The sequence below is a fragment of the Bos taurus genome, chromosome 11, assembly GCF_002263795.3.
Source record: "Bos taurus isolate L1 Dominette 01449 registration number 42190680 breed Hereford chromosome 11, ARS-UCD2.0, whole genome shotgun sequence".
NCBI classification, from domain to species: domain Eukaryota; kingdom Metazoa; phylum Chordata; class Mammalia; order Artiodactyla; family Bovidae; genus Bos; species Bos taurus.
In genome coordinates, this window is record NC_037338.1 from 101294830 (window position 1) to 101321918 (window position 27089).

The window sequence follows — 27089 nt, forward strand, 5'->3', positions numbered from 1 at the left end:
CATGCAGCCCAGCAGCTAAGCAGTGGAAGACAGGGCAGCCTTTGCCCTGCTGAACCAAGCAGCTCAACACCCAGGGCAACCAGCTGTCTGAGCCTGGATCAGGAAGTGCATGATCAGGGCCCCATTCTAAGTTTGGATGTTACCCGAAAGGTTGCTGGTTCGGGCCCACCCAGGGATGGGCCTATACTATGGGGCTTCCCTAGTGGCTGAGGTAAAGAACCTGCCTGCCATGCACGAGATGTAGGTTCGATCCCTGGGTCGGGAAGATGCCCTGGAGGAGGAAATGGCAACCCACTCCAGTATTCTTGCCTGGGAAATCCCATGGAAAGAGGAGCCTGGTGGGCTATAGTCCATGGTGTCGAAAAAGAGCTGGACACGACTTAGCGACTAAAACAACAAGCATTCTAAGTCCGCCCTCTTCTCTGGCGTCCAGACGAATCATTTCCTTTTAACCCAGGGTTATAACTCCTACCTGCTTAAACCACCCTCATGGTAATAAAATTTATAACAGCCCCAGCTGGGTGAGAAGCATTGTTTCCTCCATTCTGCAGACCAGGAGACTGAGGATCAGAGAGGTCAAGTACCTTGCCCAAGGTCACACATCTGGCCTATATCCAAACCCTAAGTAGGGGTGAATGGGCCTGTGCTGGGGAGGTGGGGCCTGCTGCCCTGGCATCAATCTCCACCTTGGGTTGTCCCGTCTCCACCAGTCTCCACCTGTGTAGCCCTCTCCTTTGGGACAGCCTAGCCACTTCCCTCCCCAGAAGCAGCGGCAGGAAAAAAAGAGAACCAGCTAGTCCCAGGACTTCAATCCTAGGGGTGAAAATGGAGGCTTTCTGCACCCAGTCCCCAGGGACCTGCTCACTCAGTGGACGTGTGGGTGGGAAGTGGTGACCAGGTATGCTCTTCGCCTACCCTAGTCCCTGTCAGTGCCTGTGACCCATGCATAATTAATTGTTAGGAGTGCCACTGGGGCTTCCTGGTGTCTCCACGGTAAAGAATCTGCCTGCAATTCAGGAGACTCAGGTTCAATCCTGGGTCAGGAAGATCCCCCGGAGATGGGAATGGCTATTCATTCCAGTATTCTTGCCTGGAGAATTCCATGGACAGAGAAGCCTGGAGGGCTACTGTCCATGGGGTCGCAAAGAGTTGCACACGACTGAGGGACTAACCACTTTGCACTTCCAGTTCTTGAAACCTGCTGTTTCAGAAATTAGAGGCTTGGTTTATCATCCTGGTGGACCTGTACTCCAGGCTCCAACTTTCTGACTTTTCTATAACGTGGAGCGGTGGAGTCCTATTTCACAAAGTTTTGAGGATAAAATGATGTAACACATATATCCTGCGTTGATCTGGCAAAGCGTGCCTGGTGCCCAGTGAGTGATCAAGAAAAAGGTTTTATTAACAAAACACCAACTCGTTCTAATTGATTTCAAGTGTCGGTGATACCCGAGAGACACTTTGTCGTCATGCATTTTCTCAGCAAGCTACAAGCGTGTACATCTTTCAAAAGTTAAGAGGAAAGGCTGGGAACCTTGGGCCTGCCTTTCTGAAAGTACGTGCTGCGCAAAAGGCGAAAGGAGAGTTCAACTCCCGGCAACTGGGACCTGCATTAGATGGATCCTTGGAGTCATTTCACGAAGTGAGTACTAAGGTCGTCCCCGTCTGTTTAACGGGAAACCGCGGCCGGAGCGGGAACGGACTGGAAGAGGTCCCGGGCACTAAGCGAGAGGGAGGCGCTCCCGGGCGGCCCCCGCGCGGTGCATTTTCCGCGTCCTCCAGCAGAGGGGCAGGCCGGCGGGCTCGGCGTCCCGCATAATAGCCGCTTTGATGCCGGCGGCGGGGAGCAGAGGGGAGGGGAAGCGGGGCGGGCCGGGCGAGGGGGGAGAGGGGAGGGGAGTGTCCCGCCGCCCGCGCCATCCCTCCGCCCTACGGTCCCGCCGCCACACGCCGCGCGAGCTCGGACCAGGCGCCCGCCCCTCCTCCTCGTCCCTCGTTGGCGGCCGCGAAGCCCCGAGCCGGCGGGAGCCGGGTGCTCACCATGTCGGTCGCGTTCAGCAACAGGTTCCAAGGTAGGCATCGCGGTCCCCCCGCCGGCCCGCGCCCCTGCCCCGCCCCCTGGCCCGCCGGCCCGCGCCTCCGCCACCCCCCCGGCCCGCGCCCGGTGGCCCCCGCCCGCCACCTGTGCGCGCGGGGCGCTCGGTGGGGTCTGCGGCGCGCGGGGAGTGGGCGCAGGCCGAGAGCGCGCGGCCCGGAGAGAGACCCCCGGCTTCCCCGGCCGCCTCTTTGTCTCCTCCAGGAGGGAAAGCCTTCGGTTTGCTCAAAGCCCGGCAGGAGAGGAGGCTGGCCGAGATCAACCGGGTAAGCGAGCGCCGCTGCCTTCGCTTTTCCAGCTCCACGCTGCCGCCCAGGGCAGCTTGCCAGTCGCCCCCAAATCTCCGAGCGCCCCGTGGGGTGGGTCCCACCTCCGTCTGCTGTGCTAGCTGCAAAATCAACCCTCCCCCCCTCCTTCTCCCGGGCTTTCCCCAATTTCCTCCCTCCAGCCCTGTCTCCGCGCCTCCAGGTAGGTCCCCCTCCAGCCCCTCCACCTCCCTCTGGTCTCGGGTTGCAAGTTGTTCCTCTCAGACTAGGGAGGTGGGGCCCTCTCTGGAGCTCTGATGGCAGCCCAGCTCACCCGCCCTGGGCCCCCACCCCCCCACCGCCTCCCCCGCCCCGGGCTGGCCTGGGATCTGACGCAGGGACTTGGCACTGGAAGGGCCCCCCCACCCCACGATGTCTGAGTTGTCCCCTGTTTTACAGCGGCGGAGGGAAGAGAGGCTCAGAGAGGTGAGGTAGCCGCCCAGGGTGGCACAGCAAGTCTGGGTCAGGCTGCTGTTAGGACCCCGGGCTCCAGACTCACAGGCCAGTGATCTCGCCCCCCAGAAAATGTTGGCCTCCTGGCTGGTCCCCCCACTCCCACAACTCCTTCTCACTCCAGCGCTTTTAGGAAAGGTTGCCTTAGATACTTGATGCTTTTCATCCTGATCCTGGTGGATTTCTATAAAGAAATCCTTCCGGCTCTTGCCAGACACACAATGGGACGTTTTAGACCTTTGCTTAAAGACTACATTTAAACTCTAAAAGAAAGGGAAAACTGTCAGGGCCTGCTTGGATTGGTCAGAACTCGAAGGCAGCACCACAAGCCCTGGGCTCAGATCTGGTCTCCATCGTGTACCAGTTCTGCCGTCCCTAGCAAGGACCTCTCCTCACAGAGCCTGGGTCCCTCGAAGGGCTCAGCAAGGGAAGGAATGTCTTGTGATTGGTCCAGCGCCTGGCCGGGTGGGAGAGAAGACTTCCATGAGTGATATTCAGGTGACTTCTTGAGGAGGATGTCCCAGGTTTCTAACTGATGGCAGAGTCATGGCCACTGAAACAAGGCTGGACATTTCCCCTGCTGGTTCCCTCGGGCTGCTGGGCATCCAAGATCCAAGTGCGGCTCAGAGTCCCAAGTGGACAGCGATGAGGGTCCGGGGGGTCCTGGGGGGAGGCCGTGTGGAGGCGGGTCCAAGGGCTGCGGCACAAATGTAGCATTAACTCTCACCCGGGGCTTGCAGTCTGGTTTCCATGGACTGTCTAGAACTAGGCAGCCTGCCTGGTTTCATTTCACTGGCTGTAGGAAACCCACGGAGGGCTCTGGAGACCCCAGGGTCCCACCAGGTTAAACTCTGGCCCCCTCATCATCATCCTACACCTGGCCTCTTGGTGCCGTCTTGAGTGCAGCTGGACATCCGGACCTGGACGTCTGTCTGGCTGGGACTCTCAGGGGTCCAGGCTGCTGGGCTCCCTCCCAGGTCCCTCCGCAGCTGGCCCAGCCTTGGTGTTGGCTGCTTTTGCCCTCTGGACGGGAGCCTGGAACCCTGACCTCATACAGCCCCCTGGGCCACTCAGCCGGCCAGGTTCCAAGCCAGTTGAATCCACCCACAGCCAGAGGACCCCGAGCCAGAGACAGCTGGAGATGGGAGAGAGGTGACTATAGTCGGACAGGCCAGCGGAGCCGAGAGTGTGCGGGACTTTCCATGCCAACCCTGCCCGTGGGGGATGGGGCAACTACGTGGGGTGGGGGTGAGGCTACAGGGCTGTTCTGGGAGGTGTGCTGACTTGGCTCAGAAAGGGGAGGGACTGTGGCTCTCAGGGGCCAGTCTGGACAGCACTGAGATTGGAGATGGTGAACGAGAGAGGGCTATGTCTAACCACCTTGGGACCCCAACGCCCAGAGAGGGCAAGCAGCCGGCCAAGGCTACACAGAAGCCAGTGACAGAACTTCTGGTCTAATGTCCTTTCCCTGCCTGGATGCTATTCTGAGATCCACTGTGTGAGCCCAGGCTGGGCTGCTGGGATCTAGGCTCTGGGCTCCCAAGGAAGGAGGCACCAGGATGAAACCAGAAGCTTGAGCTGTTCCCCACCACAGCAGCAAGTTTGTCCCACCATAGTTGAGAGTCATGGGTGGAGGGGGGTGTTCACTGGCTCTGTGACCTTGGGCAAGCCTCTTGAGATAACGGTAATATGTTTGTTGTGATTTTTCAGCTGAGATAATCTATGTAGAGTACACAGGAGAGCTGCCTGCTGTCTTGATTGTAATCAGTGGTTAGTTTGGGACTACAAGGTGCAGGAGTGGAAACCGGGGGCAAGGTCTGAGATAGGCTGGCTGTTCAGCCTGAACCAGACCCCTTTGTCTGGCAGAATCTTATCTTCCCCTTCCTGAACTGGGAGCAGAGATGCCTGCTCTGTTCCAGGTCCCTACAACGATCGTCACTAGAGATGATCAGACTGAAGCTCCTTGCAGACTCTCAGGGAATCACTGTGTTTGAAGGTCTGAGTCAGTTTCACACATGGCCATGGCCACGGTGGAAGTTCCCTAGGGTGGATAGATTCTTACTGTTGTTCAGTCGATCAGTTGTGTCTGACTCTTTATGACCCCGTGGACGGCAGCACGCCAGGCTTCCCTGTCCTTCACTGTCTCCCAGAGTTTTGCTCAAACTCATGTCCCTTGAGCTATGATGCCATCCAGCAGTCTCATCCTCTGTCACCCCCTTCACCTCCTGCCCTCAGTCTTTCCCCCCATCAGGGTCTTTTCCAATGAGTCAGGGACCCATATTAGCAGCCCAGATTGCCTGCCTTTGGGGTGCAGCTTCATTGCTCCACTGAAGTGGGGCTTTTGGGGTGCTGGGCTGAGCAGCTGCCCGGTGGCCCTTTGAAAGCTGGAAGGCATGAAGGTCAGGGCTTCATGACTCACTGTATGTGTTTGGGCATCGCTGTGCCTGCTGCCTGGGGCAGAGCCCAGCCTGGCCATGAGCTCTGGGGGCTTCTCTGGGCCAACAGTTTCTCTGTGGCCTTTCTCCTCCCTGGGATGGGCCAGTTTCCAGAGGGCAGCAGGGTAGCTCAGTCTTGGCTATTGTTATTATAAGGGATTCAGGAGTCGAAAGAGAAGGAGACTTGGGTGGACCCAGAGGTCCTGGTGGAGCTGTATGAAAACGCACTTTTGGGGGGTTTCACTCTAGTTTTTGCTGTCATTTTCTGCGCACTTGGCATGTGCTGGGCAGTATGCCAGGCGTGCTTGGGACATTATCTCGTTGGATCCTCACTCCCACCCTGTGAGTGTCTGTTCCATATTGCGTGAGGCGAGACTCAGAGGGGCTGAATATACTACCTGGGCTTAAACAGCCACATGAGGCTTCCCAGGTGGCTCAGAGGGTAAAGAATCCGTCTGGAATGCAGGAGACTTGGGTTCAGTCCCTGGATTGGGAAGATCCCCTGGAGGAGGGAATGGCAATCCACTCCAGTACTCTTGCCTGGACAATCCCACGGACAGAGGAGCCTGGCGGGCAACAGTCCATAGGGTCGCACAGGGTCAGACACAGTTGAAGCAACTGAGCATGCACACGCACACAAGTAGCCACACTTGACCCCAGCCTTTCCTCTCAATCTCTGAGCTTGACTGGGGCTCCCTTGTGGGCTCCCCTCCATGCTGTGCCTGTGTATGTCTGTGTGTGTGTGTGTATGTCTGTGTGTGCCTGTGTGTGTGTGTTTGTATATGTCTATGTGTGTGTTTGTATATGTCTATGTGTGTGTCTATGTCTATGTGTGTGTCTGTGTGTGTCTATGTGTATGTCTGCGTGTGTCTATGTCTGTGTGTGTCTATGTCTCTGTGTGTGTCTGTGTATGTCTATGTGTGTGTATGTCTGTGTGTGTGTGTGTTTATACATGTCTATGTGTGTGTCTATGTCTATGTGTGTGTGTGTGTCTGTGTGTATGTCTGTTTATGTGTGTCTGTGTGTGTATGTCTGTGTCTGTCTCTGTATGCATGTCTGTGTATGTCTGTGTGTGTGTCTGTCTGTGTGTATGTGTGTGTATCTGTGTGTGTCTATGTCTCTGTGTGTGTCTGTGTGTGTGCATGTGTGTCTGTGTGTGTGTGCTTGCGCGTGCGCATTCTCTGCACCACTGGAGCCGGCAGGACCTCCTACCCCCCTACATAGCTGACATTCCCCGCACCCTGATGGCATGGCAGGTGACCCCGGGTCAGCCAGACCTGGCCTTATATGGCAACAGGACAGATTCTCTCCAGCTTCTTGCAGGAACCAAGGGAAGCTATGGGACTGGGCGGGTGCCCCTCAGAGTGTCCTTAGCCGTGGGACGGAGCAGGAGCCTGGAGGGTGGTGAGAGCTGCGGCTTGCACCAGCCAGAGGCCGGGAGGCTCATTTACAAAATAGCTTACGTTGTGCTTTTGCTCCAGGCCTGGTTCTGAGCGCGCCCCATCTCACTGACTCCTCTCAGTGCAACGCCGGATGAGGTGGATGCTCAGCAAGAGTCTGTAAACATCCTCGTGAGACAAGGATTATTCGGCCACCCACTTTAGAGATGAGGAAACAGAGGCTCAGCCAGGTGAAGTCACCTGCCCAAAGCCACCCAACCAGGAAGTGACAGAGCCGGGATTCTGTCTCCTGACACTGCCCATGGCTCGGCCTGTCCACCAGGTGGCTGGGCCTCGCTATGACACAGGCGTCTCTTGCTTACGTGGATAAGGATCTCTGGCTGCCATCCCACCCTCTCAGCCCTCCAGGGTCGAATGAAGGGCACTCGGCATTCCCTCTAGCATTTTGGTGCCTGATGGTTAGTCAGAGCCCATGTGCCACCTGCGTCAGGAACTGGGCACAGCAGGCCGGGTAGCTCTGCCCAGGGGGTGCTTCTCCCTGGCCCCTCCCCCAGCAGCGGGAGACCTCTGAGCCCTGACCTGGCACTGCACAGGTGTGTCTCTTGTCCTGTGGACTGGCAGTGCTACCCTGTCCCCTGCCCAGGTGAATGCCCAGCTGGCATCGCTGGGCACCCGTCTCTCTTGCTCTTCCTTAATATATTATAAGGGAGATGATGGTGATAAGCAACCACGTGAGCCTCTGAGGATTCAGTGTCCCTGCAGGTCCTGCCCCTCTCGACCTTAGAGTAGCCATGTCACAGGAAGCCGGAGATGGAATTTCTGCAGGGTCTGCTTCATTCGGGCAGCTGGTGGGGTGTTTTTCTCCAGCTGCCCCATCTACTGGCAAGCACACCGTGTCCGGATGAGGCCCCAGAGCCACCGTGGGGGAATGTGAGCCTGTTGTCCTCGCGGGTGCACATTACAGGCACCTGCTACACGCCAGGCCTCAGGCCGGGCATCCGTGACCTGGCCCTGGCCCTTTAAGAGCCTGTGGCTGCATCAGAGGCCACAGGGCCAGGCATGGTGCCACCTGTCCTTGGGGTTTTCTCCCAGGGCTTCGGCCACCGGCCCCTTGGATGGCCTCCAAGATGGTGATATCTGCCCGCCCTAAAATTCTGCTGCAGCTAATACATAAAGACACGCCTGGAGGGCCGGGAGCAAGCATCCGGGAGCAAGTGCTAGAGGTACCAGCCCAGAAAGGGAGTTATGTGGGGTTGGGGGGTGGGACAGGCAGATGGCGAGGATCGGGAGGCCAGGACACAGCATCCTGGGGCTGCCAATTCCTGTTGGTTCAAGAAACAGCCCCTTCTGGGCATGAGCTCTCAGGGGGTGAGGGGAGACTGGTGTGCACCAGAGAGTGTAGATGACCAAGAGAGGCAGCAGTGAGCCCATGCAGCTGCGGGCACCATCCCTGGGGTCTGAGATGGGTGCACTCTGTCCTCCGTGGATGGCCCATTACTACCAGCTCAGCCTGGTCTCCAAGGACAAAGCCAAATTTGCCCTGGAGGAGGAGCGACCAGGGGTCAAGGCTCACCAGAAGGACTTGATGGCATAATGTGAGATAGAGTCGTGGGTGGGCCTCTTCTCTGCCCTTCCGCCATACACAGTTGTCTCTTGGTGTGGCTCGAGTTTGGGTGATCCAAACACACAGTGATAACTGCTGTTGCTGCTGCTAAGTCGCTTCAGTCGTGTCCAACTCTGTGCGACCCCAGAGACGGCAGCCCCTGCTAACCCTTAGTAAATATACTGGGCTTCCCTGGTGGCTCAGACAGTAAAGAATCCGCCTGCAATGCAGGAGACCCAGGTTCAATCCCTGGGTCAGAAAGAACCCCTGGAGAAGGAATGGCAACCCACTCCAGTATTCTTACCTGGAGAATCCCATGGATGGAGGAGCCTGGGGGGGCCACAGTCCATGAGGTTCACAGAGAATCAGACATGACTGAGTGACTAAGCATACACACAGCAAGTATACTAGAAGTGAGGATTTTTCTATACAGTTCACTCATTTAATCTTTATACCAACCCAGTGAGGAGGTTCTGTTATTATGGTTCCATTTCCCAGGTGAGAAAACTGAGGCCCAGAGTTGTAAAACAAGTTGCCCTGGGCCACAGAGGTAGTAAGTGCTAGAACTGGGATTTGAGCCCAGGCAATCCAAGTCAAGCTCCCTACCCCATCCCTCTGCCGAGCATGCCCTGCACTTGCTGGAGGAAAGATGGTTTGGTCAAGACCTTGCCCTCTGAGGCCTCAGTTTCCCCAGCTGTTGACAAAGAGGACCAGCTGGATCTCTGAGGAGTCCCTTCTGGATTCTGTGACTGGGTGGATGTCGGAGCAGCTCTGCCACCTCTGGGGGTCTGGCCCGTGGGCAGTGACCTCCTGGCTCGTGGCTTCTTGTTTTCCACCCCAGGCTCTTTCCAGCTTGCATTTCCTGGTTCTTTGTTAGGAACTGACCAGGCCCCCAAGGGCTCTAGACTGTCTACTCTCAGAGCCCAGCCGGCTCCTGAACCCCTCATACCTGGATGCTCTGACAGCAGTTTCTGCAGCCTGAAAAACTGGTCTGTGGGGACAGTGGGTTGGAGTGGGGGCGGGGGATGGGACTAGAATGAAACATCTGCACACACGCCCCTTCTCAACCCCCTAGAGGGCTATAGAGTGGTTCCGTGGCCTCTGGAATAACCTCTTTCTGTAGCTGCCCAAGAGGAAATACTGCCCAAATCCCAGTATTGACCTTCTTTGCCCAGAAACCTGTGGCCAGGCCTTGTTAGGGGCAGGGAGGGAGCTGGGATGGTGAAGGCAGATAGACCTTGAATTGTGAAAACACTGTGATCTTGAGTAAGCTGAGCAATCTCTCTGGACTTCCGTTGTCTTATCTGGGAGATGAGGACACCCGGAGAAGGGAAAGGGCAACTGCAACCCTTCAGGCCTGAATTGGGGGAGGGGGTTTCCTTCCTAATCTGTTTAATAGTTGATGACAGTCTGGATGATGAGCTGGGGGTTATAAGTGGATTGAATGTATAGAAATGTTAAATGATAATAATACAATAAATTGTTGTTTAGTAACTATATCGTGCAACCCCATGAACTGCATGCCAGGATAATAATAAATCGCTAACATTAATTTAACGTTTACCAAGTGCCAGGCACTGAGTTAAGCACTTTAGGTATATTTACCTACCTACGTAATACTCAGGACAAGCTTATGAGGTAACTATTTTTCTCCTTCCCAGGTGGCACAGTGATAAAGAATTCGCCTGCCAAGCAGGAGACTTGGGTTCAACCCCTGGGTTGGTAGGATCCTCCAGAGAAGAGAATGGTACCCCACCCCAGTATTCTTGTCTGGAGAATCCTATGGACAGAGGAGCCTAGTGGGCTGCAGTCCTTGGGGTCGCAAAGAGTTGGACCTGACTGAGTGACTGAGCATGCAGAGATGAGGAAACTGAGGCCCAGACAAATGAAGTTGTTCCCCCACGGCACTCAGTGTGTTCAAACCTAGGTGTTCTCACTCCAGCTTGCCCGCTTGTTTCTGTTTTTGGTGGTGGTGGTTTAGTCGCTCAATTGTGTCTGACTCTTGCGACCCCATGGACTATAGCCCTCCAGGCTCCTCTGTCCATGGAAATTCTCTAGGCAAGAATACTGGAGTGGGTTGCCATTTCTTCCTCCAGTTTCTTTCTTTGTTTTTCTTCAAACATCTAAGGTGACCTTCTAGTTCCATCTCCTCTGCCTGGGGGCCCAGAGCTAAGGCAGGGGCTGCTGGGGTCTGGAGAAGGCACCCGCCCAGTGGGCATGGCTGTGCCCTGAGGCTGGGCAAGGATGTAGGGGGAGGAGCCTGGAGGGGGGAAGCTGCAGGCTGTGCTTGAGCAGGGACCAGGAATCCAAAGCTCTGAGGTGAGGTGGGAGCTGGCAGCCCAGCCAATAGAGCTCCTGTTCCTGCCTCCCGCCTTTCCGCCTCCCCACCCCCTGCCAAAGGCATGGTCCACACAGCTGCCCCAAGCCCGAGGTCAGCATGGGCTGACCCGTAAACAGGTCAGCTGCTTCTCCCACCCATAGCTGCCCTGTGGCTCAAGCATTTGTCACTGCTGCCACTGAGGGAAAATGCCATTCCAGTCTCAGTCCTCTCCAGCCTCTGTCATATGCATAAACATGCTTTTGCAAAGCTGCCTTTTCCATTTCAGGAGGGAGGGTGGAGAAAGTCTTCTTGGGCTGAATGCAGTCCTCCCTGCTCACTCACTGCTCACATTTACTGAGCACCTACTATATGCTGGGAATTGCCGGGTGCTAGGCATCCGTGGGGCAGAGACAGTAAACACATCCTCCTAGAATCTGTTACCAAGAACCTGCCTTCTCATAGCATTCTTCCAGCACCCACTGCCACTGCCTTCCTTCTACTCCTCACCTCTGCTCAGGGAGGGAACCCTAGCCTCTGCTGTGGAGTTTCATCCCAGCCCAGCCACTTGCCAGCTGTGCTGCCTTGATGTTGTTCAGTCGTAAAGTCATGTCCGACTCTTTGCGACCCCACAAACTGCAGCACTCGAGGCTTCCCTGTCCTCCACCATCTCCCAGGGTTTGCGCAAACTCATGTCTATTGAGTCGATGCCATACACCCATCTCATCCTCTGTCGCCCCTTTCTCCTCCTGCCCTCAATCTTTCCCAGCATCAGGGTCTTTTCCAATGAGTCAGCTTTTCGCATCAGGTGGCTAAAGTATTGGAGTTTCAGCTTCAGCATCAGTCCTTTCAATGAACACCCAGGACTGATCTCCCTTCGGATGGACTGGTTGGATCTCCTTGCAGTCCAAGGGACTCTCAAGGGTCTTCAGCAGCACCGTAGTTCAAAAGCATCAGTTCTTCAGTGCTCAGCCTTCTTTATGGTCCAATTCTCACATCCATACATGACTACTGAAAAAAACCATAGCTTTGACTAGATGGACCTTTGTTGGCAAAGTGATGGCTCTGCTTATTAATATGCTGTCTAGGTTTCTCATAGCTGGAGAAGGGAATGGCAAACCACTGCAGCATTCTTGCCTAGAGAACCTCATGAACTGTATGAAAAGGTTACCTTGATGAGAAAGTTGTTTATCCTCCCTGAGTCTCAGTTCATTGACCCTTCCTGCAAATATTGGCCAAAAAGTTCATTTAGGTTTTATTACAGGAAAACCACTTTTTGGCCAAGCTAGTATTGACTGAGCACCTACAGAGTAGAACCCAGCAGGGGCAGACAGCTAGTGGACAACACCCTTAATAAGCAATTACACTGTAAATTGTGTTAAGAGATAACTCACTGTGGAATGCAAGGTGTTATCTTAAGGTGGATCGGAAGTGGGGGCGGGGTGTCCAGGAGGCTGTGTGGCATTGAGAGGGTGACAGTTGAGTAAGAACCAGAAGGAGGTGACACGCAGCTGTGTGCGTTCCAGGCAGGGGACACAGCTGCCATCCCGCGGTGGGAGCGCACCTGGCATGGGGGAAGCAGAGACAGGAGGCAGGATTGCTGAGGCACCCACTCTGGGGGTGAGAGCTGGGGAGTAGAGGGCAGAGTGAAATAGCATGTTAGATGGTGATCAGTGCTAAGGAGGAAATTGGCTTTATCAGTGAACAGACAATATAGTCTTGGACACCTAGGGCTCTCTGCTGAGAGCCGGGCCCAGGGTCAGGTCCAGAGAGGGGTGTGGCTATTAAGAACCCTGCAGTTCAGGCTGAGCTCTTGCATTTGTGTCTGATTTGTCTCCAAGCCTACCCCCTTGAACGCCATCTGTCTGGAATCCGTAGAGGGGAAACCTTGAAACTCAGACTGGGTCTTGAACCCACAGTCTTTTAACTAAGATCACACACTTGGTCTCAGGACTTAATGAAGCTCAGGTTCTCCATGTCTCATCACAGAAAGAATGAGAGACGAAGTGATAGGTAAGAAGTGGATTTACTTAGAAACACTCCACAGACAGAGGGAGGGCCATCTCAGAGAGAGGGAGCTGCCGCAGGGTACTACGGAGTTGTCAGTTTTTATAGAGTTGGGTAATTTCATAGGCTAATGAGTGGGAGGAGTATTTCAGCTCTTTTGGGAAAGGGGTGGGGATTTCCAGGAATTGGGCCACCGCCCACTTTTTGACCTTTAAAGCTGAGGCCCCAGGTCTAGTGGAAGTCCACTCGGCCACCGTCTTGGAGCTATTTGGTTCTAATCAGTTTATGTTGTGTCCTCAGGCTGTGTCATTCTTTTAAAGTCATCCCCTGCCCCCTTCCCTCCTGTTTCAGAGGTGGTCAACATATATTACAGACAGGTTCCAGGTTGGTGCAGGATTTCTGGTCAACCAGAAAGAACGGGGAGTTCAGAGGGCCCCCAGGTCTCTCCCCAGAGGATCTCAGATGTTGGGCTTTGCCTGTGCTCTTGTGCTTCCCCAGGAAGGCTTTCTAGTTCCTAACATGATCAAGTGAAGGGGTCACAGGCACAATGTGGTGAGTAGCCCAAATGGATTCCACTTAAAAATTCAGAGATTGTGAACTTCCTACTTTTACGAAATATCCTTTTCTGAACTCATGGCAACCGTCAATGGTCATTGTTTAAAGACTCAACTTGGCAAAATAAAATCTTGGACGGCCTATATTCACACTTCCCCCTATTTTTTTTTTTTTTTTTTTAATGTTTCTGCTTTACCCCAAAGGCTGGAAACCCCTGACTGGTTGGTACCTCTGCCAGACAGATATGGCATCTGTGACCCCGGGAGGTGCCTGGTTGGCACAGGGTCACGGACAAGACTTAGTTGTCCTGCTTTTGGTCAGAGAATGGGGGGGCAGGGGAGAACAGCTAGAGCTATGAGAGGAAGCCAAGAGGAAGGATGGACAGACAGAGCCAGCCGACAGGAGGGCAGTCTCCCAGGCTGCAGGGGAAGGTTCCAGCTCAGCGGAGCCAAGTGCATGCAAGGCTGTGCATGGTGCATGGTAATGAGGCTCCGAGTGAGGCTACGGCTGAGCCAGCTGGACCCCATGGGCCCCGGGGCTGCCCTCCACCTACTTAGCTGCTGGAGCCACGGGCCCTGGGGTCCGATAGATGCGTGTTCCAAACCAACCTTGAGCTTTCACCTTGCCTGGGAACCTTGGACGTGTAATATATTGACCACCTTGGTCCTATTCTGACCTGCAAACTCGAGTAACGGTGGCTGTGAGAACTGAATGGGATCGCATAGTGTCTGCCGAAAGCAGAGGAGCAATCAGAGGCCCCCTGACCCAGCCAGAGAGGCCACATTGGCAGGGCGGTGAGGGGGTTGCCTCCTACTCTGTCAAAGGATTCTGAGTTAGTAGGGAGGGACTTGAACCCTCGAAGGGATCAGATGCTGCCCCACACAGAGTTGTACCTGTTGTTTACTGAGCAGGGACGTTCGAGCCTGGTGCTAACTACCCGCAGACGGTTGTCTCCACTGAGGGGTAGGTGCCTGAGGAGGTGGGTACCTGTGTGCCCATTTTGCAGCTAGTAAGCAGGAGGCTGAGATCCAAACCCAGAGAGCTTTATCCTAACTAAGGTGCTTGTCATTCTCCCACTCTACGCTGCATTTACAAAGACTGGCTGGAGAGGTAGTGAGTTCCCTGTCCTAGGAGATGTGTAAGTATAGTGTATATAGTGTATCTCATAGTGTCTGCCGAAAGCAAAGGAGCAGTCAGAGGCCCCCTGACCCAGCCAGGGAGGCCACATTGGCAGGGCGGTGAGGGGGTTGCCTCCTACTCTGTCAAAGGATTCTGAGTTAGTAGGGAGGAACTTGAACTTGGTCATCATTTAGCGGGAAATGATGGCAGGAATTATCAGAAACAGGTTGCATGATTGACCCAGATAATTTTGTTTTCATTTAAAGATCACTTATTGAACTACAAGTATATATTTATATGGGATGTTCCAAAATTTTAAATTAGAATTTTGTAAGCTCCTCCAAATTAATTTGTAAGATATATTTTTCAACAGTAGTTGGCCTAGTCATAACAGGAAAAACATTCAAGAGAATTGTAGAAACCCAAGTTTAGTATCATGATTACCTCTGGGAAGGGAGAGAAATTGGATTAGGGAAGAGCAGAGGGGAACTTCAAACTGTGTATTAGTTAGACCTAGATAATGTTTAACATTTTACTTTATTTTAATGTTTTTGGCCACACTGCATGGCACGTGTTCGAACAGGGATGGAACCCGAGCCCTCTGCACTGGACGCGTGGAGTCTTAACCACTGGACTGCCAGGGAAGTCCTCTAACATCATGTTAAACAGGGACTTCCTGTAATTTTATGATAAGGACCCTGTCTTACCCTCCTCGGTCTCACCTGCTCTGGTCCCTCAAAAACTGTTGAAATAATGGAAGGATGGAGTCACAGCCATGTCCATGTGGCTCAGTGAGAAAAGCAAGGTCCAGGGAAGTAGAGGGGAAATTCTGCAATTCTGGTGCCACGATGGGAGCACACCCTCTGCTTCCTCATCTGAATGCAGGTTCTAGGGCCACTTGAAGATGAGCAACAAGGGAGGTAAGACACAGGAGATCTGAGTTCGATCCCTGGGTCAGGAAGGTCCCCTGGAGAAGGCAACGACAACGCACTGCAGTATTCTTGTCTGGAGAATCTCATGGACAGAGGAACCTGGAGGGCTACAGTCCACGGGGTCACAAAGAGTTGGACATGACTGGACAACTAACACTTTCAGTTTCAAGTAAGACACCTGCCACTGTGCCCAGCCTAGCAGGTGCTAACTGTTAGTTTTTGTTTTAAAGTCGGATGAATGCCTGCTCACTGCCCATTTTTAAGTGTTGGGATTAAAGATGCATGCTCTAAGTCAGACAGAACCAAGCTGAAGCTCTGGCTCTGTGAGCCTCAGTTTCCACATCTGTAAAATGGGAATAGTAATTATAGCTACCTCCTGGGCCCACCAGGAGATCCAGAGTGAAGGTGTGGGTAGGTGCTTCATTCTGGGACTGTTATTTAATCCCACTCCATCTCCCCTCAACCCCATCTGGTTCTGAAAGGGCTCAGTTGAGTTTCTCGAAGCTTCTGAGGGGAAGGCGGACCCTGTTTTACAGATGAGGACACAGGTGGGAGGGTAAATGACTTCTGGAGAGAGAGTAATAATATTAATAATATAATAGCTATTGTTTATTGAACTGCCAAGATTCTTGTATATACTCTCCTTGGATTTGCAGACAAGAAGAAGTTAATGATAATTATACCCATTTGGCAGATAAAGCAAGAGATTCAAAGAGGGGTCAACTGGCTTAGGATCGCCTACTTAAGGAGTTCATGCTGGAACCATGTGACTTGCCTTTGCAGCTCACGGCTTTGTGGAACTTGAAGCTGGGGTGCCCAGAGGGGAAGCCCAGGCCCCTGTGCCCCTACTTCAGAGGCTGACTGAAGGTGCTTTGTCTTCCAGAGCAGAACCGCTGGGCCTCACCCCCAGCTGCTAAACAAACTTCGTACCCACGGGCTGGACCATGCAGGTCTGCCCCTGAGGGTTGACAGGAGGCCAGGATAAACCTTAAAGCCTCCCGCCCAGTCCGGCCAAGCCCAGCCACCTGGCAGGAGGGGCAGCACTGGGCAGGGGGCTGTGTGCTGGTGAGCTTTGCCTGCTGACCGCCTGCTCCTTGCTGTCCTCTTCCTCCGTAGGAGTTCCTCTGCGACCAAAAGTACAGTGATGAAGAGAACCTGCCGGAAAAGCTCACAGCCTTTAAAGGTGAGCTGGGGCTGTCTGCCCCCCGCCCCCAGGAGAGCTGGGTGGCCCCCCTTGCCCTCACACATAGCGTTCCTCATCCACGAGGCCAGGCTGCACCCCAGTTTCATCCAGAACACCCCACTTCCAGGCGGACTATGAGACAGGGTGCCCAGCCCTGGGGACACCCCTCGCCCGCAGGCCCCAGACCCGCCCTGGCCCTCTCTCCCCTCCGCTGCCCAGCATGGCTCAGGTTGGCTCCTGCCCATCACTGCCCAGGCCCGCCCTGCTCGCTCCCGGGGCCCCAGGACACAATCGGCTCTTTGTCACTGCGCTTGCCTCCCCTCCTCCGCGGTGGAGCGTCTCGGGAGCCCCTGTGGAGAATGGACGTTTGTGTCGCCACAGTGGGGCAGGGGGCAGAGTTTCTGCCCATTGAATCCCCAGCAGCACAGGATGAAAAGAAAACAGGGCCTAGGAGCCCGCGCGGGGCGGAGGCGGCAGAAAGGTCCCTCTGTTCTGGGCCCTGGTGCTTGGTTCCCAGCCAGCGGCTCGAAAGGAGAGGAGCCGTGCACAGAAGGAGCTGGACAGACCTACCTTTGGTGCCTGGGAGATGCACTCCGGGTGTGGGAGCCCTGGGCGTGCTGGGGAACCACTCGAACTTGGCCTTGTGGGCATCCTCGCTGCTCCAGGGCAGAGAGCTGGCCAGTGCTCCTTGGACTGCTTACAGCTCAGCCGTCCTTAAGGCAGGACACCAACAGCTGAACATGTGCTGACCACTGACCTTGTGCTCAGGGTTGCAGATCTCCCTGCCTCAGCCCAATCCAAGCCTCAAGGAGATGGTGCAGATGAAGAAACTCAGGCTCAGAGAGGTGGTGTCACTTGCCTGGGGTCACACAGCTCACTACTGGCAGAGTTGGGTCTTGAACCCATACTGGTCTTACTCCAAAGCCTCTGCTCTTAACCATTACACAATTGGTGCTTTTTACATCATAAAGAAAGAAAAAAGGAAGGAAGAAGGAAAAGAAGTAGAAGACAGACACCCCCGCCCTGGCAGGTCCTTCTGCCCCTCCCCTCCCTGTGCCAACGCAGAGCGGCCGGTCTCCTTCCTTCTCCCTGAATACCAGCAGGGTCACTCTTCAGAGGTGGCTCTGAGAGGAGGGATAGAGGTCCCAGGGGATCCACGCTCCTGGTCCTCATTGGGATGTAGGATGGGGTCCATCCTGGGACCACAGGAAGATACCTAGGAAGTGAAGGGAATGTGGAAGTTTTAAATCACTCACTCATTTTATCTCCGAATGAGCCCTACTAGGCACCAGGCCATTTGGGACCTGGGGGCACAAGGAACACACACGGGGCGGCCCCCTGGCCAAAGGAGCCCATGTCCTCGTGGGGGAAGGATGGTGAAGAGAGAGCAAGGGAGTGGAAAGTGTGTCAGATGATAGCAGGTGCTTTGTGGGGGTGACGGGGCCCAGTTAGAAAGGCGGGGGCCCCTGAAAGCAAGAGGAAAGGCCCTGAGAATTCCTGGAGGGACATTCCAGGCAGAGGGGTGGCAAGGCTAAAGCAGGAGCAGGTGGGAGATGGGCCAGGAGCCATAATATGCTGCTGGGGGGAGCAGGGTGGGATGGGGTGGGATGGGGGATTGAAGGGGAGAGGGAGGCCTGGAGTCTGGAGGGCAGATGCTTGTGAAGGTCACAGGGCCTTGCAGGTCACTGGGAAGATCTTGGCTCTCTCATGCTGGCTGCTCGGTGCAGAAGACACCCCGAAGGTTCCACCCTCCTGTGGCAGGGGCGATCTGCCCAAGGCCACAGGACTTCCCTGCACACACTGCCTTGTCAGGAGATACCAGGCTCATTCCTCCGACCCCTTGATCCCAGAGGTTGAACTCCAAGTCTGTAGTGAGGTTTGCGAGGAGTGTCCGGGGACCCCTGGGCACTATACGTGCCACACTGCGGTCAAGGGCAGGTGCGTGGGCATTTGTCCCAAAAGAGCATCAGGTTCTCAGTGAGGCCCATGAGCCCCCCACAAAAGATCAGAAATGTGGGGACTTCTTAGCTTGGAGGTTCTCTCACCCAGCTGCCCATCTGAATCACCTGAGATGCTCTGAAAACCCACCAATTCTGGCCCCCAAGATCTGCTTCCCAAATCCTGCAGATCCGCCTCCCTGGGGCCGGGTATTTATTTCAGTCTCTTCACAGATGGTTGGGATGCGGCCAGCCCGCACTGCTAGGGGCCTGGGGGAAAGCAGCTGCCCATCTTGGCAGAGGGTCAGAGTGGACCCTGGGCACCTTTCTCTACCTTGCCTGCTGTCAAAAGGTGCAGTGGGGTGAGCCCTTTCTCCAGAGACAACAGCTGAGATGACAGGACTTGCATCGAGCCCCCCTCGTGGGATGAGGAGGCTGGTATGGGCCCCCTGAAGACCCAGCCAGTTACCCCCCAGGGGAGTCACTGGGGCCCTGCTAATGCCAGTTTTTGCTCTGTGATTTCCAGAGAAGTACATGGAGTTTGACCTGAACAATGAGGGAGAGATTGGTAAGTGAGACCCCAAGGGTGCTGGGCCGGGGGAGGGGAGGCAGTTTGATGGGTCAGGGGTGGCAGGTCAGAGAGTCCTCCTGCCTCACCAGCCTGTGGTTTCCTAGTGGACCCTCCTTCCAGCATTTCTTCTCCTCCTCTGTCTTCTCTCGTTTTTCTCCTTTTTTGAATATTTGTATCCTGTTTTCTTTAAAAATGAAATGTGAAAGTGTTCGTCATTCAGTCATGTCCGACTCTTTGCGACCCCATGGACTGTAGCCTGCCAAGCTCCTTTGTCCATGGGATTCCCAGACAAGAATACTGGAGTGGGTTGCCATTCCCTTCTGCAGGGGATCTTCCCCACCCAGGGATTGAAGCCGGGTCTCCTGCATTGCAGGCAGATTCTTTACCATCTGAACCACCAGGGAAGCTCTTTAAAAATAGGGCGTTACTAAAATTAATACATCATCACTATAAAATGGTTTGGAAATCACCACAAAGCACAGCGACAAAATACATCGCCACAACCCCACCTCCCAGAAATAGCTTCCTTCCATTCTTTGTGCTAATCACAAGCAGTTTTATACCGCTTTAGAACCTTTTTAAAAAAATAATATATTGTTTGTATTTTGACATATGATTCATTTTTTTGAAATATAATTAATGGCTGCATAATATTCCATTGTGGGAATGGACTATAATTTATTCACCCAACACCTTAGCATTGCCCTTTCAGACGACGTCTGGTTTTAAGTCTTACTGATAATCCCATGAAGGATGTCTTTGTGCATGAATCTCTGTCCACACTGCTGATTATTTCTTTAGAGTATATATCTCAGGAATTAGGCATTCTGGGTTAAAGGCTTTTGAAGCATCTTGCCAAATTGCCATCCGGAAAGGTCTTGCCAATTTAGTTTGGCCCACAGCGTGTGGGGAACAGTTCACTCCTTCCTGTAGAGCGTTGTCCAGCTTTCATTGAAATGTCCCGGACATCCTGGCACCTCGATCTGACATCAGTGTGGCCCACCCTGCCTCTCCGGGGAGCTGGTCCACCACTCCCCCGGCCCTAAAATTGGCCCCTGCCCTACCCCCACTCCACTGTTTGCTGACCCATTGTTCGTGGAACAATCCGAAGGAAATTGCCTCAGATCTTGGGAGCCAGGAGGTCAGAGGCAGCAGCTCCTCGGGGTGCCTCCCTTGTTTTTCTTGAATTTGGTTCATTTGTTGGCTTTCTTGTTCTGTGGGCTGTTCTGGGCCCCGTCTCCCTTCCAGCAAAGTGGAGCCTGGGACTGTGGGATGGGAGAGGCAGGTCGGGGAGAAGCTGGCAGCCAGCACCGGGAAAGCAATTTCTGATGCGTGGGTCAGGCCGACTCTCTGATCCCACTTCGCTGGACTCAATTTCCCGGGTGGCTGGAGCAGGGGACTCATGTTCACCCGAACCGCAGGCGGCAGCAGAGAAAAAACAGAATGAAGAGAAGCTGTGTGTCAGGGGCGTCCTGTGCATCCTCACTCCACATAATCCCATCGACTATTTGATCACTGATGGCAGGAGGTTCAGAGAGATTAAGGAGTTTGCCCCACATCCCACGGCCAAGAATAGCAGAGCTGTATTCCAACCCATGTCTGCCTGACTTTAGAAGCCCACGTCCCTAACCCCTAGTCCATACTGCCTCTGAAGTGGGCAGGGAGGGTGTGATGGGCTTATTCTTCCGAGAGGAGAAAAGTCATTGCCTGCAGTCTCCAGGGAGGGGCCATCCTCCCGGGCTTCTTCTGGGCATGGGGTGCTGCCTAGGAGCTTCCCAACTCGGCCCAGCAGCCTTTCCCCACTTAACAGATCTGCTTCTCCTCTGGCAGATCTGATGTCTTTGAAGAGGATGATGGAGAAGCTTGGGGTCCCCAAGACCCACCTGGAGATGAAGAAGATGATCTCGGAGGTGACAGGTGGGGTCAGCGACACCATCTCCTACCGAGACTTCGTGAACATGATGCTGGGGAAGCGGTCGGCGGTCCTTAAGCTGTGAGTCTCTGGAGGCAGAGTCACCGTGTGTGGAGAGGTTCCTGGCTCAGGCTTGGAAGCCTCTGACTTACTGGGCAAGGTTCTTAACTTCGCTGAACCTGATGTCTCTCATCTATCAAATGGTCCCGTTAATAAGTACCTTGCTGGCAAAATGAGCCCATAGCAGAACCTAGGAAAATCAGTGCTCACTAAGTGGCGGCGGTGATGGTGATGACGATGACGATAACTGCACAGCTGAGACCTTCCGACCCTCAGCTTCCTCCTTTGTAAAATGACTCTACTACCCCACAGACTGTTGTGAGCATAATCTAGAGCCAAAAACCAGCTCAAAATGTAGGTAGTGTTCAATCTTGATGCTGTTTCTTTTTTTTTTTTTTCAATTCTGCTTCTTTAAAAAAAATTTTTTTTTGGCTACAGTGGGTCTTTGTTGCAGCACAAGAGTCTTTTGTTGCTTCTCAGTTGTGGCATGCAGGCTTCATCACACCACGGCATGTGGCTCTTAGTTCCCCGACCAGGGATTGAACCTATATCCCCTACCCTGGAAGATAGATTCTTAACCATTGGACCACCAGAGAAGTTCCTCTTGATGCTACTTCTTGCTACTGAAATGACTTTGGGAATATTACTTTCAGCCCCTGAGCCTCAGTTCCTTCACCTGTAAGACAGAGATGATCGTGTGTATCTCGCATGAAGTGTTGTCCTGAGGGTTAATGAGATAATGCGTATGAGGAGGAGTCAAGTCCAGCACCTGGCTGATGGCAAGCACCTAGTGTGTGGTAACCAAAATCCCAGTTTGCATGTACTTCCCCACTGGAGAGCAGCAGAGAAATTCCTTGGAGAGTCCCAGAGTATTTGTTCAGACTGTAAAGGACACTTGCTTGGATTTTATAAGATTAATTAAAAAAAAAATGGAAACAGTTGATTTATGATATTGTGTAAGTTTCAGGTTTAGAGCAAAGTGATTCAGTTATACATGTGTGTGCATGCATGCATGCATGCTAAGTCACTTCAGTCGTGTTGCTTTGGAACCCTGTGGACTGTAGCCCACCAGGCTCCTCTGACCATGGGATTCTCCAGGCAAGAACACTGGGGTGGGTTGCTGTGCCCTCCTCCAGGGGATCTTCCCGACTCAAGGATTGAACCCACATCTCTTGGGTCTCCTGCATTGGCAGGTGGTTTCTTTACCACTAGTGCCATCTTGGAAGCCCAGTATGCATATATTTCTTTTCAGATTCTTTTCCATTAGGGGTTATTATGAGATATTGAATATAGTTCTCTATGCTATACAGTAAATCCTTGTTGTTTATCTGTTTTATATACAGTGGTGTGTTTGTGTAAGATTAACTTCAAATGTACCAATGTAAAATATACCTGTCTCATTTTACAAAGAGTGAAGCTGAGTGACCTGCTCATGAGCCCATGGGTTCAGGCTGGTCAGAGCATTTAGTGTGGGGTGGGATGATCAGGAGGTGTGCTAGGAAGACCATACAGGTGAGATCACACCGCACCTGAGAGGCTAGGTGGTAGCAATAGGAGTGATGATGCCATTAAAATGACACCTAAGAGTCAGTGGATATTTACTCTGTATTGGGCCCCAGTCTGTATGTTGACTCCTTAGATTTGTCATTTATGAATTCAGTAAATATTTATTGAACACCACCTCTGTGCCAGGAATTATGCTTGGTGCTGGGGACCCATGAATTGCTTACATTCTAATGACAGGAGACAGACAAACACAAAGCAAAAACCCCAAACACCAGGTTGCAATAGGGCAGCACACAGAAAAATAAAGTGGGCAAGAGGAATAGAAAGAGGCGGGGTAGTGGACGGGGAGGATCTCAGTGAGGTGACGTTTGACCAGAGCCCTGCATGAGGGGGATGTGAAGAGATGAGGTGGTGGAAGCTGCACGTGCAAAGGCCCTGTGGCATAGCCGTGCTTTGATGCTCAAGGAACAGCACAGAGGCCCGTGTGCCTCGAGGACACCGAGTGAAGGATGAGTCTGCAGAGATGGGCAGGGGCCAGATGATGTGGGGCCTTGTAGTCCACGGTTGATTTAGCATTATTTGTTTATTTATTTTTGGCTGTGCTGGGTCTTCATTGCTGCATGCAGGCTTTCTCTAGCTGCAGTGAGCGGGGGCTACTCTTCGTTGCAGCGTGCGGGCTTCTCATTGCAGTGGCTTCTCTTGGTGCAGAGCAGAGGCTCGAGGCACACAGGCTCAGGAGTTGCATGGGCTCCAGAGCACGGGCTCAGTAGTTGTGGAGCCCAGGCATAGTAGCCCTGTGGCACGTGGAATCTTCCCAGACCCGGGAACGAACTCGTGTTCCCCTGCGTTGGCAGGTGGATTCTCATCCACTGCGCCACTAGGGAAGTCCCAAGGAGCTGACTTTTAAACGGTCTCTCCGACTGCAGTGGAGGAAGAGTGGCCGCAGGCAGGTCATTAGGAGGCTCATGCACTTGTGCAAGTAAGAAATGAGGTGCTCAGCCTGGAGGGGCTGAAGTGCAGGTGGGCAGGGGCTGTTGGAGTCGGGAGTGATCTTGGAGTTAGAGCTGGCAGGGGTGCTTCCAGGTTTAAAGGAAAACAAGGAGTCTGATGGCTGTAAGGTCTGGGTTCTGAGTGATGGTGCAGTTTGCTTTGAGAGAAGAGCAGGGGGCAGGTGGGAATTGAGCTTAGTTTTGATGTATTGACTTGGAAGTGCCCCTAGACACACAAGGGGAGAGGTTGAGGAGGGAGCTGGCTGTGCAGGTCTGGTGCTCAGACAGAGGCCCTTTGTGGACGATCGAACTTTGGATGGGATTCAAAGCCAGGGGGCCGAAGGAGCCTACCCAGGGAGGGAGGGAGACCAGAGGGAGGAGAACACTGTCGCTTGGAACAGCTCCATGATGTAAGCACTTTTGGCATCATCACATTTAGTTGGAAACACTGAGCATGTGTTGAGTGTCTTGCTTGCGGCACCAGTTGGGAAGGAGTAGGGCTGGGATTCCTTCCTGAGGCTATACCTTGAACCCCCACCCTCTGCTCCCTAGACTTTACTGTCAGAGCAGTGGGAGATTTTTGAAGATCTGGGTTTCGAGCAGAACCACAGCACAGACTAGCCCTGTCTCCTCCAGGCAGCGTGGTCGGGGGAGGCACATGACCCAGAAGTCTGAGGTCTGGAATCTCATTCTGTCTGTGTGGCTCTGAGTCACATGGCCCCTTGGCACCTCAGTGTTCTCTGTAAAATTGGACCATCTGCCTGCAGAGGCTTCTGGGAAAATACCCCTGGAGAGAGGATGCAAAGGCATTCTGTGGTGGACCCTGCAGATGTGAGGGCCGGGATGATCTTTCCCTGGACGAGGAAAAGAGTTCTAATCCTGTTTTGTGTTGTTTTCTTTTTCTTTTCTCACCACTTCCAAACCAGAGTCATGATGTTTGAAGGAAAAGCCAACGAAGGCAGCTCCAAGCCAGTCGGGCCCCCTCCAGAGAGAGACATCGCCAGCCTGCCCTGAGGAGCCCTGCCTGGACCTCCTCGCCCTCCCCACTCTCTTCCTCCCTCCTGATCTCACCCTTCGTGACTCACTGTGACCTCTTATTCATTTTGTTTGGTCGTCGTGTGTTTGTTTTATCAGCAGAATCAGTGATCTCTTTGTATAGCACAAATGATCTGCCTTAAAGGGGCCCTGGGTTGGGGAGTCCAGATCGCCTCCCTCTCTTTTTCCTTGCGTCTCCCCTCCCTGTGCAGAAGGGCTCACATTAAACCAAAAACCAGACGGAACAGGGCCAGGACAGGGAGACCAGAGCCTGTGATTCCCGCACTTGAAACTGGCACTCTTTGCCTTCCAGGTCTCTGAGCTGAGTCCTAGCATCCTGACCTGGCCCTGGTGAAGACCTCAGCCCACTTTCAGAAGACCCTAGAGTTGGGATAAGGCTGTAAGGTCTCGTTAGGGTTTCCTCAGACAGGGATCTTGGGTGTGCTAGGATGTGGCCACGAAGTGTCACACCTCCCCGGCTGGTCTCCCCCAGCCCACGCCTTGTCTTATTCTCCGTGAGGTGACAAAAGGAGATGAGGAGAGGGGCTTGGCAATGTGAGCCCTTCCAGAAGGTTCCAGAGGAATCCTCTAATCTTGCCCCCGGCCACACCTTTACAGGCAGCTCAGAAAGAGGCTGCAGCACCCCCCTGACCCTTGCTGGGGCTCCAGAGGTAGAGGGGATCCTGGGGCCTTGGGGCGGGGTTCAGCTCAGTCTAGTCCCACCTTTCAGGGAGGATGTCGAGGGCGATAGGGTAGGAGGGCGAGGCTTTAGTGCTCATGGCAGAGAGAGGCAGCACACCACTGTGAAGCCAGGAGCTGAGAAATAGGGTGCCTGATTTGCTTGAGACCTGACTCTGCTTCCCCATTTGCCTTCACACCTTCCTTACACCATTCATTCATTTGTCTTCATTCATTCACTCAGCCACTCAACAGATATTTATTGACAACCTGTTACAAGCTTTAAGCCCCCACCCCCACCCCACTTTGTCCTGACATGTCTGTGCCCACTTTCTCTCTGATTCATCACTCTGTTTCCAAATCACTCAAAACCTTGAGCCTGGGAATTGGATCAGGGTCACCTGTGTTTTTTATTGCGGACTGGAGTTTTAGAGCCCTGAGCCACCCTGTGGGTTAGCTGGGGCAGGCCTCTCAGTTCACAGCTGACAAAACTGTGGTGACCCACAGGGATTAAGTGCCTTGTCCAAGGTCAGGGGTTTATCTGGAGATGGGGGATCTGGACTGGGGCCTGGGCCTTCAGATACCCCCTGCCCCTGCCTCATCTCTGCTCTGGGCTGGCCTCAGTCAGTGATGAAAACAAGGGAAGGGACAGGGAGGGGCAGTCTCCTAGGTCAACCCTCGGGGAGGGCCCTGGGCCAGGATTCACCCTTCCTAGTGCCTCTGAGTCAGGATCCGCGGGACCCCCAGCCTTGACCCCACCTGTATTCTGTAGTCCCTTCTCCTGCCCACTCAGGACTTAGAGGCACTCATCCATTGCACATGTTTATAAGCACCTGTTACCAGCCAATACTGAAAAGGACAGACTCATGGAATTTAGAGTCTAGTGGGGAATTCAGACCCTGGTGATGAATGTTGGGAAAGAGGAAGCTATGAGGTGACTGCATTGCAATCCTGGGGGCCTAACTGGGCCCAAGACTGGGCAAGAGTCCTGCAGAAGACTTTGAAAAACCTCAAGTGGGAAGGTCTGGGGGCTGTTGGAGGCTGGAGCCAGTATGAGCTCCCCATGGCTCCTCTGACCCGTAATCAAGGACCCAAGGAGCTGACTTGACGACAGTTTTTGAGGAAGTGGAGCAGGTAGGGGGTGGGGAAATGGCCAGGTTGGATTAATCCACTGGTCTTGACCAGTTCAGGAACAAGATTATTCAGCCATGACTGGCTGATCTTCAGTCTAAGGAAGTACTTCAAATGCATAAGCCTAGTTGAAATTTAAACCCCAGCAAAACATTCCTCCCTGTAAATGTAAAATCTCACCCCCACATCTCCTCCCCTGCTCCCCTGCTCCCCCCGAGATCCTTAGCTGAGAAAGTGTCTGTCTCCTCCCCTTCCCACTGCCTCTCCTTTCTGGGACAGGCTGAGACGTTTGAGCAAAGAAATGCCTTCCTTGACCATCCATCATAGTGTATCTGTACCTCACTCAGACAGGAGGGCAGAACCATCTAGGCTTAGTGCAGTGGTTACACACTTTACAAGATTGCAGGAAGCCTCTTTAAGGGAGGAGAGCAAGTGGGTGTGTTCTCAGCTTTTCGAAAGAGCAGGAAAGTGTTCTCTCATTGGATGGGGAGTGTCCTGGGAAACCCCACCAGTTCCTTCATCATTTCTTGGAATTCAGCTCCTGAAGGGAAAGGGTCTCAAGAGTGGTTCCTGGAAAGGGAGGTCTGCATGTATTTCAGACTGTGGTTATTAGCTATAGGACTCTTACTTCTTTGGCTAAGAGCTCAGCTTCTTAGATGTTCAGCTGCCTTTTTTCTGAAAGACCAAATCTAACTAATGTAACCAGCAACTTGGGGACTGCCAAGTATGGCATTGTCCCTGCCATTCAAAAGGAAGGGGTGTGTCAGGCAAGTTCAGGGGGATGCAGTATGTGTGTGTGTGCATGTGAGTGTGTGTGATACTGGATATCATCTCTACAGACTGGAAATAAAACACACTTATCAATG

At 53.5% G+C, this 27089-nt stretch overlaps 1 protein-coding gene across 4 annotated transcripts; it reads left to right on the forward strand.

Annotated features, from left to right (window-relative positions):
• Positions 1–1944: 1944 nt before the first annotated feature.
• On the forward strand, positions 1945–27087 carry AIF1L (allograft inflammatory factor 1 like). 4 transcript variants are annotated; one of them, NM_001078079.1, is given in 6 exon segments: positions 1945–2072; positions 2300–2361; positions 16338–16404; positions 18868–18909; positions 20743–20905; positions 24306–27083. In NM_001078079.1, coding segments are annotated over 6 exon segments (453 nt in total). In that variant the 5' UTR covers positions 1945–2041; the 3' UTR covers positions 24394–27083.
• The last annotated feature ends 2 nt before the right edge of the window (positions 27088–27089 follow it).